Source organism: Orycteropus afer, unplaced genomic scaffold (genome assembly GCF_000298275.1).
Source record: "Orycteropus afer afer isolate SDZICR_OR568_19922 unplaced genomic scaffold, OryAfe1.0 scaffold00054, whole genome shotgun sequence".
NCBI classification, from domain to species: domain Eukaryota; kingdom Metazoa; phylum Chordata; class Mammalia; order Tubulidentata; family Orycteropodidae; genus Orycteropus; species Orycteropus afer.
Window position 1 is genome coordinate 14,682,529 of NW_006921641.1, and position 14,348 is coordinate 14,696,876.

The following is a 14,348-nucleotide window of genomic DNA, read 5'->3' on the forward strand; positions in this document are numbered from 1 at the left end:
ATGTACACATAATTATTTAATTATAACTATGCTAAGCTATATGAACAAAAGTACAGGAATGATAAAAATATATTACAGAAGGTCCAACCTAGATGGGAAAATCAAGAAAATTATCCTTAAGGAAATGACATTCAAGCTGAGATTTGAAGGATGAGAAGGTTATCTAAGCAAAGATGGGAAAGATTAATGTTCTATGTAGTGACAATAGAATGTGCAAAGGCCCTGTGGTGGGAAGTTGGGAGGAAGCTGAAAAAGGCCATTGTAACTACAACACAAGGAGCAAGGTAGAGAGTGGCCTGGTATGTGACTGGAGACATGGGCAGTTACCAGATCATGCAGGGCCTTTGGTGCTACACTATTGATTTGGACTTTAGCTAAAGAACAGTTAGAAGCAAAAAGCTTTAAAAGTTTTAAGGATAGGATAATGTGATTAGATATATCTTTTTAAAAGATTACTTTGTAGAGAATGAATTAGTGGGAACAAGTACAGACCTAGGGAGACTATATTGAAGGTTATTGTAGGAGGTCAGGTTAGAGAAAATGATAGCTTGGACCATGTAGTGGTCATGGGAATGGAGAAGAAGTTGGCAGATCCAAGAAATATTTAGGAAATCAAATTAACAAGGGTTGGTGTTTGGATGGATTACTGGGGCAGGGAAAGAGCTTTTTACAGAGTTAGGGTTCATTCTTGGAGGAGATTTTGGAGGGAAGGATGATAGGTTTAGTGTGAAAAATAAGGTTTCAGGTGCCTGGGAACTATCCAAATGGCTATGTCCATTAGAGAATTGGATATATAGGTTTAGAGATCAGAAGTGAAGTCTGGGCTCAATGTGTAAGTTTATGAGTCATTTAGACAATAATTGAAAGCATAAACTTGAGTAATCATGCAGTTAGAAGAAAAGAAGGCTTGGGACCAAGCCTTAATGAACTCCAATATTCAATATTGAGGTTGAGGGGAGCAACCTTTTAAGGAGACTAAAATTGAGCAATCAGAACTCATAGGAACTGTAGGAAGAAAACCAGAAAAGTGTAGTCATGGAAGTCATGGGAAGCAAGATAAATAAAGAAGGGAATAGTCAATTCTGTTAAATGCCCCTATTGAAAAGAGTCTATTAGAATTGGTACCATGGGATTCCGTGTTGTCCTTGGTAAGAAAAGTCAGTTTAGAGTGATTGATGTGGAAGTCATATGGTAAGGAATAAATAGATGGTACTTGATGGCACATAACAACAAGAACAAGGTGCTGTAAACAGAAATAGACAAAATTAGGAGGAAACTGCAGGTAGAGGAGCAGCATGAGCAAAGGCATAGAGACACAAAACAGTATGAGACGTCTGAAGAACCTCAAGCAAATCAGAGTGGCTAGAGCTTTGAGGGTGAGGACAGGAGGACTGGTTGAAGACAAAACTGAAAAGGCAAGCAGAATGTAACCAGCCTTGAATGCAAAAGATAAAAAGATGGAAAACTACTGTTTATGAGAACCTTCTATGTCCTGGGAGTTCTCACATACATTATCTCACTTAATCCTCATTAAAACTTTGTGAGAAAGGTAAGCATTCTTCTCCTCACTTTTCCTAATGAGAAACTAGCTGTTCAGGGAAGTTAAAAAATTTATTGGGGTTCAAAACCAAATTGAAACCCATCACCATTGAGTCGATTCCAACTTATAGTGACCCTTTAGGATAGAGTAGAATTACCCCACAGGGACCCAAGGCTGTAATCTCTACAGAAGCAGATTGCCACAAACAGTGGCTGGTGAGTTCAAGCGGCCACTTTTAATTAGATGCTCAGTGCTTTAACCACTGGACTACCAGGTCTCCCTACTCAGGGTCGCATACATTTTATAAACAATAGGATTCCAATATCCCTCTCATATAGGCTGGGCAAATGTCCTGCCAGGTAATGACACTGGGTAGGGAGAACATATTAGCCAAAGCAGAGAAAAACCCAAAACCCACTGGCATCTAGTTGATTCTGATTCTTAGTGGCCCTCTAGGACAGGGTAGAATGGTGCCACAGGGTTTCCAAGGCTGAAAATCTTTACAGAAGCAGATTGCCTCATCTTTCTCCTCCAGAGTGGCTTGTGGATTCCAACCACCCACCTTTTGGTTAGCAGTTGAATGCCTTAACCACTGCACCACCAGAACTCCTTAAGCAGAGAAAGGGAAGTCCAAACACCAAAGCCATGTGCAACAAGACACAAGATGGTCTTAGGTTGCCAGAGTTAAGAGAGTTTAGTCTACAAAGCCAAAACTCCACTCAGTACTTGGTCCAAAAGTCAAGTTAATCTAATAGAGCTTGATAAACTCTACAACAACAATGACTGCTCAAAGTTACACCATTGGATGGAGGTCAGAACTGGAACATGAATTCAGGTTTTGTGTTACGCAAATTCTCTGTCTCTTTCTTACTACCAAAAAACCAAACCAAACACATTGCCATGGCATCAAATCTGACTCACAGCAACCCCTCCTTGGGTTTCCAAGGCAGTATTACTACAGAAGTAGATTGCCCAACCTTCCTTCCAAGGAGTGGCTGGTGGGTTTGAACCACCAGCGTTCTGGTTAGCAGTCAAATGCCGTAAGCATTATGCCACCAGAGCACCTATGGAAGGGCAATTGGTCAGGGAAGGCTTCATGGATGATGTGATGCTTGAACTGCCCAGTGGTAGGGAGCCAAGTGTAGAAAGGTGACAGGGTCTCTGGGCAAAGACACAGAAATGCAACACAGCATATCCAGTTAAGGAAACAAAACATAGTTCCTAGAATCTGAGCTCCTTAAAGACAGGAAAGTCTGGCTCCTAGAATGGGACAATGGGGACTGTGGCTTAGCAGGCGCTTAATAACTACTGGTTGAAAAAAGCAAGTGTCTGAAACACAGAGTCTGTATAGAAGAGTAGCTGGTGGCCGGGCTGGGAAGTTAGGCAGGAGCCAGAAATGTAAAGCCTTGTGTATAATACAGAAGGGGGGAAAGGGAGGAGGAGAGGGGACCAGGTGCATGTGCAGAGATGAAATGAAGAGAGAACCAGCTAGAAAGTGGTGCCAGGCGAGCTTAGAGGAAAAATATTTGAAGTAAGCCAGACTAAAGAAGAGAAAAGACAGGGTCAAGAAATATTTAGGAGTTAGGCTCCAAGAGGCCTGGCTACAGCCTGAAGGAAAGGAGTGACTCGTCTGCAGGCAAAAATCAGGAGCAGTGGAGAGACTTGAGAATGGTGGCTGTGCAGGGAAAAAGTGGTGGTGGTGGTTAGCTCCACAGGGAGTCTGCCATCTCAGCGGTCACTCCCCGGGTCACAGGCCAGAGAGGGCGGGGCCGCCTGGACTGGAAAAGGCATTAGCAACCTGCCCGCACCCGGTTAACAAAGGCGGGACTACAACTCCCAGCATGCTTAGCTTGGTGGGGTGACGGCGGGCGGTGGCTGCGCTGCACCCAACTGGTGGGCGCTGGACACCGGAGCCTGTCTTTAGGAGAGGTCCGCGGGGGTGCGGGGCCGACGATGCCCCGCTCTCCCCCGCACACCAGCCGCACCCGGCTCGCGTCTCCAGCCCCGGGGCCCCGCCCCTTGCCCCACCCCAGCGGAGAGGCTTAGCCTGGGCTGCAGCGCCGCGGCAACATCACTCTCGCCGCCGCTGCTCCGCCCCATCCCCTTCTGTTTTTCTCTCTCATTCTCCGGTGGCGGCGGCGGTGAAGGCGGAGGCAGAGGCGGCAGCAGCAGCGTTGGCTGCAATGAATGATCCCCCAGCTTGGGGGGAGGACTCCAGGTGAGCCTCTGCCCTCGGGAGGGCCGGGACCCCTGGCCGCCCAGCATCTGCTGTCACCGCTATGGATCCCTAGAAGAAGGAGGAGGAGAAGACATCTCTGCTTCCCACCCCCATCCCATTTTTCTCTTCCTTTATCTCATTGTTGCTGTCGCTGTTTACGGCAGCGCTCCCTCTGCCTCAGCATGGGACGGGTTCTGGGCGCTGCCGTTCGGCCGGCAGTGCACCCGCTGTTCCCGCGGCTGCCCGGGGATTCTGCTTAATTCTACCTCCTCAGCCGGTGCAGCAAGGACTGAAGAGCAGTGGAGGCCCGGATTGCAGCAGCGGCGGGGCCACCTCCCAGCATCCCCACCCTAGGAGGCTGCATGCGGATTGAAGAGGGGCGCTTGGGGGCTGGGCCGGCCCCGCGGATCCAGACCTAGCGAGGACAGAAAGACCGCCCAGGCGGGGAAGGGGAGCGGGGCAGGAAGGGCCGAGCGACAAGATGGCCAGTAAAACCAAGGCCAGCGAGGCCCTCAAGGTGGTGGCCCGGTGCCGCCCCCTCAGCCGGAAAGAGGAGGCTGCTGGTCACGAGCAGATCCTGACCATGGATGTGAAGCTGGGCCAGGTGACCCTGCGCAACCCCCGTGCAGCCCCGGGAGAGCTGCCCAAGACCTTCACATTTGACGCCGTGTATGACCCCAGCTCTAAGCAGGCAGACCTCTATGATGAAACTGTGAGGCCCCTGGTAGACTCGGTGCTTCAGGGTTTCAATGGCACGGTGTTTGCTTATGGCCAGACAGGCACTGGTAAGACCTACACCATGCAGGGTACCTGGGTGGAGCCGGAACTCCGTGGGGTCATCCCCAACGCCTTTGAACACATCTTCACCCACATCTCCCGCTCCCAGAACCAGCAGTATCTGGTCCGGGCCTCCTATCTGGAGATCTATCAGGAGGAGATTCGAGACCTGCTCTCCAAGGAGCCAGGCAAGAGGCTAGAGCTGAAGGAGAACCCCGAGACGGGTGTCTACATCAAGGACCTCTCCTCCTTTGTCACCAAGAATGTCAAGGAGATTGAGCATGTGATGAACCTGGGGAACCAGACCCGAGCAGTGGGCAGCACACACATGAATGAGGTCAGCTCCCGCTCCCATGCCATCTTTGTCATCACGGTGGAGTGCAGTGAACGTGGCTCTGATGGCCAGGACCACATCCGTGTGGGCAAGCTCAACCTGGTGGACCTGGCTGGCAGTGAGAGGCAGAACAAGGCAGGCCCCAATACAACAGGAGGGACAACCACACAGTCCTCAGGTGGCGGTGGTGGAGGTGGTGGTGGTGGTGGTGGAGAGAGGCCTAAAGAAGCCTCCAAGATCAACCTCTCACTGTCTGCCTTAGGCAATGTGATCGCCGCTCTGGCAGGCAACAGGAGCACACATATCCCCTACCGGGACTCCAAGCTCACCCGACTGCTCCAGGATTCTCTGGGGGGAAATGCCAAGACCATCATGGTGGCCACGCTAGGGCCAGCTTCTCACAGCTATGATGAGAGCCTCTCTACCCTGCGCTTTGCCAACCGAGCCAAGAACATCAAGAACAAGCCTCGGGTGAATGAAGACCCCAAGGACACGCTGCTGCGGGAATTCCAGGAGGAGATTGCCCGCCTGAAGGCCCAGCTGGAGAAGAAGGGGATGCTGGGGAAGCGGCCCCGGAGGAAGAGCAGCCGCAAGAAGAAGGCCGTGTCAGCCCCAGCGGGGTACCCTGAAGGGCCAGTGATCGAGGCCTGGGTGGCCGAAGAGGAGGATGACAACAACAACAACCACCGCCCACCCCAGCCCATCTTGGAGTCAGCCTTGGAGAAGAACATGGAGAATTACCTGCAGGAGCAGAAGGAGAGGCTGGAGGAGGAGAAGGCAGCCATCCAGGACGACCGCAGCCTGGTGAGTGAGGAGAAGCAGAAGCTACTGGAGGAGAAGGAGAAGATGCTGGAGGACCTGTGGCGGGAACAGCAGGCCACAGAGCTGCTCGCTGCCAAGTACAAGGTAAGGCCCCAAAGGGAGTGGTGGCCTTCAGAAGTCCATGGGGGATCTGTGGGTCTTTGATGGTCTGTGGCCTGGCATGAAGTGGGGTATCCTCCCTCAGCATCACACATTGCTCTCCTGTCAAATGTGTCCCTGGAGCAGCCAGGCAAATTCCTGTGATACCAGACTGACAGAGCCTCTAGGGACACACATACAAACACACTAAGCAAAGCAGGCAGGTGGTCTCTCAAGCCAGTAAGCTTGGGTGGTCTGACCTGCTGCCTGTCACTCTCTACTGGTGGCCCCAGTATTAATCAGGTTAGTGGGATGGCCAGGCAAGAGCTCAGCTTTTTGTGAGTGTGGGTTCTCCTGACCAGCCTGCTCCCTTGCAACTTCCTCCCTTTACAGAAGCTTCAGACTTCACATCACACATTTATTAATAATATCTGACTTTTGGAGAGCACCTCACAGTTTACAAAATGCCCCCACATGCATGATCTCATCTGATCCTTACAATAGCCATCCAGGTTGGCAGTTCTTAAATCTCCATTTTACAGACGAAGGACTAAGATGCAGAAGTGACATGACCAAGGTTCCATCCTACAAGGTGACAGAGCTGAGCTGGAACCCATGGGCCTCATGCTCATTGAGTTCTTGAGTGGCAGAGTGGGACCATGAATGGATCCTGCCCCCTATGAAAATAGTCCACTGGGCCCATGAGGTGAGGTCATTGCTTAATCATTGGAAAGAGATTCAAAGGGATCACATAGGAAGTAGGATGGAAAGAGTACCAGGCTGTATACTGGAGACCTGGAGTCTAGTCCTAGCTATTCTATAGCTTGTTGAGTGACCTTGTACAAGTTATTTTCCCCATCTCTTTGGGCCTCAGTTTCCCTTTGTGTAAAATAGAGGGTTGGCCTGGGCTTCTCTGAGGCTTTTCTAGCCTGACAACTCTATCACCTGTGTTAATCTCAGAAGCAAACCAGCTGGCTCCACACTCAGGCCTCATCCCAGTAAGAAACAATTTCCCATTGCCTTGAGAGATGCCAGGGTCTCAGCACCCTTCCTGAGCTGTTCCCTTCCCTGTGGGGGCCTCCAGGCATAGCTATGGAAGCTGCATCATGGTCAGCCACAGACCTGTTAAATTTCAATGCTGCAGGTGCCACAACTCAAAAGTTCCAGGCATTTACATTCCTGGGGCTCTCTACAGGAGCCGTGGTAGTGCAGAGGTTAAAGCACTTAGCTGCTAGCCAGAAGATCAGTGGTTCAAACCCACTAGCTGCTCCAGGGGAGAAAGATGTGACAGTCTGCTTCTGTGAAGATTACAGCCTTAGAAAGCTTATAGAGGGAGCAGTTCTGCGCTGTCTTGTTGGGTCTCTCTGAGTCAGAATCAACTGGAGGGCAGTGAGTGGGTTTGGTTTTTTTATGACCCTCAATACTGAGGGATGGAGGAAGGATACAGGGAACCATGAGCTGTTCACTTTCTGGGAAAAGCAAAGCATTGCTATTTCTCATTTCCTCTCAGGAGTGTGGGCTGGGGAGAGGAAAGCCTCGGCTGGAGGAGAGCTGCCACCTCTGAGGAGCGACCGATGAGCTGTTTGCCATTGTCTGTCATGGGAATGTACTGCTGCACCAGGGGCTTCGGCCTTACATGTTTAATATTAATTCACCTTCATGAGCTTAGCAAGGGTTGTGCTCAAGGAAAGGCTCAGGTACTATTCTGGGAGAAGCAGAATATCAGACAGGGCAGTTAGACTCTCCCTTTCCCTGCGAGAGAAGGAATCCAGGCAATCTACAATTTCACCTGAGAAGTCTTGCGTTGGGCAATCTATTATTAGTTTTATGATTAAGAACCCCCACCACCACGCCCGCACACACACAAACACACACAGCCTGCTGGGTCTTAAAGGTGGGGGGTACATCAGAGTCTAAGAAGAGAGGAGAGTACTGAAACACATTTCATCCTCCTGAGGAAATGGCTAGAGGGGATGGAGCGATGATTTCCATTGTTTGGAATGGATTGGGTCTGCTCAATAAGGCCTTTGGATCCAAAGCGATTATGGGGTACAGTCAAGATTGGGGCAGCCATGCCAGAATTCTTGCACCAAAGGAGTAGCCCATGGACCCCCACAATCTCAAAGCAGACAGGGGCCTTGAAAAGCAGGCTCTGACTTGACCAGTGTTAAACCAAAAACGAAATTCGCTGCCATTGAGTCGAATCCAACTCATAGCGACCCCTCCTTGGGTTTCTGAGGCGATATCTCTATGGAAGTGTTACACAGGCGATAAGAGGAGAACTGGGACTTTCTTTTTTTTAATGGTTAATTAAATGTAACAAAGCATTTGCCATTTCAACATTCTTCACATGTACATTCAGTGACATTAACTTATGTTCATCATATTGTATTGTTCAATCATCACTGTTATCCGTTTCCAAATTTTCCATTGAGCCAGCACTCTGTACTTGCTCTAGCCTCTTTCCATTATGGCAGACCCTGTTGCCCGTGCTCCTTTATAATCATAGTAATTCGTATTAATACAACCCTTTTATTTAAAAAGAGTACTTTGGCATTTAATCTCATTTCATCCTCCCAACAACCACAAGAGATGGGTATTATTATTTCCATTTGACAGTTATGAAAACCAAGACTGGGGAAATTGAATGACCACCTCGGAGACCCTGGCTGATGAATGGAAGAGCCTGGACAGGAACCCAGGCCTTTTGACACCCCAAACCTGTGCTCTTCCTGCTTCATTGCAGATCCCCCCAGGTTTGCTCACTGGGTGACTCAGGGCAAAGGCCTTTGCCTCTCTCAGCCTCAGGTTTCCCATTTGCCTAATGAGGGGAAAGAAGACTGACATAGCTCTCTGGGGAGTGGCTGCAGTGGTCATTATATGCCAGGCTTTCGGGTATAAGCAAAGGGAGAGGGTGCCTGGGAAATTCCAGGAGGGAAATGAGTCCATATCTTGTGACTCTGCATCACACCCAGCCAGGACAATCTGTCTAGACAGAGGACCTGAACCTCCCAGAGCCCCTAAGGCACTGCCTTGTTCAGTGTTGGATTTTTTCAGGATGGCAGAAACAATTTGAGGGCTCTTCAATGATCCACAGGGTAAAGCTTGGAGGAGCGTGATAGAGATAATAATCCCAGTCCAGCTTGTTTCACGCGGTTGCCTGAAGATTAAATGAGATCATTAGTGTGAGGACATTTGAAGTAAGTTGAAAGCACCAAATAAATGGAGGGCATTAGCTGCCACAGGGTTTCTTCTGTCTGGCCAAGCAGGGGTCCAGCAATCATCAGGATTGACATCTTTGTTGTTAGTGCAAGCTTTAACTCCTTCCCCATCCTGCCATCCCAGCCTTTTGCTGTAACTCTGCAGCAGCTTGGAGAAGAGCCAGGCAGGATAGGTCTCGGAGATCTCAGAGGGCAGGAGCTTGGGACCCTTCTAGAAATTGGCTAAGGTTTTGCTTCTCATCTGCAACCAACTCTTCAACACTTTCCAAGTTATGGCATCAACTCCCCCTCCCCTTGTCCTTTTCTTCCAGTTCATGACACCCTCTGGGGGCAGCTAAGCGGCAGTTGATGCGACCCAGTGCCCTCATTCACTCTCCCTGTCTCATTTTACAGTCTGTCCTGCCTGCTTTCCTTGCCTGCCACTTCCGAGGCACCCCATTTCCCTTTGTTCTGCCCTGACTGTGTACAAATACCGAGCATGTCTCCTTGGAATCTGCTTTCATCTTCTGTTTACCATGTGCCTCAGGGGTTGTCATTGTGTACAAATGTGTGTTTTTTTTTTTTTTTTTTTTTTTGTGATCAGCCCTCCAGTCTGTCTTTAATCATTAGCAATCCATACTTAAGGAGTATCTCTGAGGGGCTTGAGCACATAGTAGGCCTATCAGGTACGAAGATGTTAGAATAAGTCACAGACTCACAACTGTGGTTATTGTATCGCACAGTTAAAGCTCAAATGTCTGTGTACAATACACAGTGCAATGATGACTGGTAAACACACATAGATTGGTTGGGGGAAGGCCCACTTCACTCAAATAATTGTGTGAGGTTTGTTTTTTTTTTTAATGACTGCCTTAATTTTGAAATTCAACTTTTTTGGGAGTTGGACTAGATGATTTGTAAAACTTTTGATTCTAGGTACTTGGAGGGAAAGGAGAGCATTTTGGGAAGGCAGAGACTGCGTGATACAAATGCAGGCTTTAACTGAAAAGAGGTCCCTGAGAGGTACAACAATGACACTGGCTGTGATCCCCAAGGAAGGAGGTCTGGAAGAAGAAGAGCAGGGGGTTCTTGGTTAGAGCTGAACTCCCTCCATGGTGGGTGTAGAAAAGAAATCCTACAGAAGCAGCCCCCAAAGCCAGACTGATGAACTCACTCCAGGAAGCATGAATTGCATAAAATTTTTGCTCTTCCTTTGTGGGTCCCTCTTATGTCTCCTACTTCTCAGGTTGGGGCTTTACCATAAATGAGGATGCAAGGGAGGTAGTTTCAAGCCTGAGACATAATAGAAAAAGCAATATGAATGCAGTAATGACAATATGAATGCAATAATGACATTCACTGAACACTTGCTAGGTGCCAAGCACTATGCTATATATTATATACAAATCATCTCATTTAGTTCCTCCCAGAAAGGTGTTATTATTGTCTCCATTATATAGAAGAGAAAGCTGAGGCCCATGGAGGTTAAGTTGCCCAAGGTCTCATGGTTTGTATATGGCAGATCTATTTGAACCCAGGTCAATTTGATACGAAATTTGGTAGTCTTTTATGCTAAAAGAATTAAGAAAATTAAATTGGGAACTGGTTTCTGGGAAGATGGTGATGTGTTGATATGTTGAATTCGAGATGACATAGTTCAGTGGGCAGCTGGAGATGTAGCAGTGGAATTAAGAGCAACATGGACTGGAAATGGAGATGGGGCTCATCTTTAGAAAAGACCTCAGATAACCAGGGCTGTCTGTTCTTGACACTCTTTCTCTCTGTGTAAGTGACTCCCGAGACCAAGTCCATGTCCTGGTCCCCAAGCTAACCTCACTATGTAGAGTTCTGCGTTCAGAGCATAGGCCTTAGAATCAGACAGGCTGGGTTTGGTCACTTACTAGCTCTGGGGCCTCTCAGCCCAAGTTTTTTCATCTATAACATGGGATAATAGTACCTATTTCATAGTGCTTTTGAGAGGATTAAATGAGATAACCAATGTAAAGCCATTTGCACTGTTCCTGGCACTTAATAAGTGTTCAGTGAATAAGAGTTATTACTGTTATTATCCATCTGCCTATGGAAATAGGCAAGTAGATGTTTTCACTTGACTGCCTTCCTGATACATCAGACACATCATATTTTAACCTGACATTCAAGGCCTAAAAATATCTGACTGTAATAAACCTTATCAATCTCACCTACCTAGGCAAGCTACTACAATAGGAGAACCCTATACCTAGCTGGTCTACCTCTATCCCTTAAACCCGTCATGTCCCTCTCTGTTCTTCTGATGGTTGTACTGTTTTCATATCCTGGATTGGTAACCAGGGAACGGGAATTATGGTAGCAGATTAAGTGTAATATAAAGAAGAACTTTTTTTTTACAGAATTGAGCTGCTTTTAGAAGTAACAGGCTCCCATCCCTGGAAGTGTTCAAGGAGGGACTGACTATTAGAGATGTTCTGAATGAATTCATGTTTCAGGAGAGCCATTGAGTTAGATGATATTTTAAGTCCCCTCCTCTTTAAAGTCCTTAATTTTTAAAAATAGTAATTTTTTAGAGCAAAATATAAAATGTTCAGTTCATCTTCTTTAAAAATTAAGATTGGAGAGTTTAAATTTTAATGTAATATGAATTCAACCAATAATAAAAGATATTTCAACTCTCTATCGTGGCCAGTTAGAGAAGACGATGAGAAGAAAAGGAGGAAGAGATAGAAAATGGGGGAAGAAAAGGAGAGAAATAAACCCAAACCCCACAGCCATCGATTCGATTCCAACTCATAGCCACATTATAGGACAGAGTAGAACTACCTTATAGGGTTTCCAATGCTATACATCTTTATGGAAGCAGACTGACATCTTCCTCCCACTCAGCAGCTAGTGCGTTTGAAACGCCAGCCTTTTGGTTAGCAGCCCAATGCTTTAACCACTGTACCATCAGAGCTCCCCTAGAAGAGAAATAGAGGGGACAATGGAGAGGGGGAAGAGAAATAAAGTCATAGAGACAGGAGGAGAGAGTTGAGTAGAGGAGTGGGCAGCAGGGTTTTTGGGGAGAAGAAACCCAAATCGGGAAAGTGCTGTAGAGCAGAGTTGCCCTGGTCATGATGTTAGTCTCCAAATAGGGCTGTACCCAGTCTCCAGAGGCTCCTCAATAGCATCCACTTTCCCAAAGCTGCTCTGGTTCCATCCACATGTCCCCAAGGACACCAGCCCCATGCAAGACACTCTGGGATTCATTGGACTAGATGATCAGGGAGGAGCTCTGGTAGCATAGTGCCTAAGGCATTTGACTGCTAACCAGAAGGCTGGTGGTTCAAACCCACAAGCCACTCTTCGGAAGGAAGGTTGGGCAATCTACTTTCCTAGTGATACCGCCTTGGAAACCCAAGGAGGGGTCACTATGAGTCGGGTCCGACTCAAGGGCACATAAGAACAACAACAGATGATCAGGGAACTGTGTGCACCTTCTCCCACCCCACCCTCGCCGCAGCCGAGTCCTACATGGTCAGACCTCTGAGAGAAGCCTTGTGATGAGAAGTGATCTGCAGGGCAAGTTTTTGCTTCCGGGGCAGTGAGTTTATGTTAACGGTTGTGGAATGCTTTGGAAAAGAATAGTGAGAATGGTTGCACAACTTGAAGATTGTCATCAATGCCATTGAATGATACATGTAAAAATTGAATTGGCCTATGTTTTGTTTTGTGTATTTTCACAATAGAAAAAAAAGCGACTTACGCTCCAGGTTGGGTTAGGCATCTAGGTCAGAGTCCGTTGTAGCCTTTGGTATTGGTGGGAATGGGATTTTTATTCCTTCCCACTATTGGTTCGTGTGGTCAAGTAGAATTGTGATGAGCCAGGGGCATTTTATAACATAAAGATTTGACCAACGGGAAGTATACAACGCTCATACATTTATTTCCCTTAGAAGTTCTGGGCTTCAAGTTATTTGAGGGCTCAGCAGACCTTTGATGCAGTGTTGGATTTCTCACGATGTGTGTTGGCTGGAGGAGTGTATTATCAAGTTGTCCTGAGTCATTTCCTGCCCCAGATAGTGAAGAAGTGGATAAAGTGGCTGTGGTAATGTCCTTACTGTGCTCTAAGGACTAGGAGGAACGGCCTAGAATTCAGCTAGAGTGGGAACCCTCCTGCTTTGTCCTGCCAGCCTGGTTTGCCTGGCCAGCTTGCTGCTTATGGAGCCTCCAGAGCCTGAGAGCTGCTGAGCTTAATGTCTAAATGGATAAAAAAATGGCCCCTCTTCCCACAGATCCAGCCATTTGGATTCAGGGTCTGTGCAAGGCAGATTCCTATGCTCACATCTCACAGGATACCTGCACTTAAGGCTTGGTGTGTCTAGAATGTTTAATATCATGAGAAATTCCTTAACTCCTGGTTAGACTTAAGAGTTAGTTTCTAGTTGTTTCTCTTTCCTCCTAGATGTCCTTGACAGAGCAGTACCAAACCTTGGGTTGAAGTGCTTCTATATACTAGGTAATGGACCTACAGCCTTTCTCCTTTCTTCAGGTGGGCCAGCAGATAATAAGAACACTACCAATAATCATAATAACACCACCAACAATGCATTCTTAATGCCAAGCACTCTAATATTTTCTTTATGTGCATTATTTTATTCAGTCTTCACCATAGCACCATGAAGTAGTACTATTTTAATCTCTGTGTGACAAATGAGGATACTGAAGCACCTTAAGGAATGAAGAACCCAAGGTCACACATGTGGGAAGTTGGGGACCGTGTCTGCCTGACTGCATAGCCCAGTCTTTACCTCCACATCATGATACTGGCTCAGAAAGGAAGGATTTATGCCAAGTCCCTGGCTAATGGGCCCCTTTGGGAGGTCTTGTCTCTCGAGATGATTAACTCATTTCTGTGCTTCCATATGATGCAAACCCCCAGCCTCTGACCTCAGCCCAGCACTGTTCATTCATTCCTATATTCTACAAATCTTTTTGAGTACCCATGGCCAAGAATATAAATCAGCAGATATAGTTATTACCTTGGTCTTTAAATTCTTTCAATTTCTGGAAGGAATCATAAGAACTCACTATAGTGGTTATCTCTAGGGAATGAAATACAGAGAATGACTTTTATTTTTTTCTTTATGCTTTTTTTTTTTTTTACAACAAGCATATACTACTTTGAAAATTAAACAAAAGTACTTTAAAATGTTTAAAAGGAAAAAAACTTTTGTTACTGAGTTTCTGCTGAAGGATGATGGAAAAATTTGGAAACAGATAATGGTGATGGCTGCACAACATGGTGGATGTAGTAAATGTCACTTACCTGTACATGTTAAAATGGTTGAAATGTCTAATACTTTGTTATATTTAGGAGCTCTAATGGCTAACCAGAAGGCTGGA

General features: G+C 47.0%; 1 protein-coding gene across 1 annotated transcript in view; it reads left to right on the forward strand.

The window, feature by feature from the left end:
- The first annotated feature begins 4,239 nt into the window (after window positions 1-4,239).
- Window positions 4,240-14,348, forward strand: part of KIF3C (kinesin family member 3C) — a 48,264-nt gene continuing 38,155 nt past the window's right edge. The window contains exon 1 of the mRNA XM_007938889.2: window positions 4,240-5,775. Within this exon, the coding sequence (XP_007937080.1) occupies window positions 4,240-5,775 (1,536 nt within the window). The remainder of the gene's footprint in view (window positions 5,776-14,348) is intronic.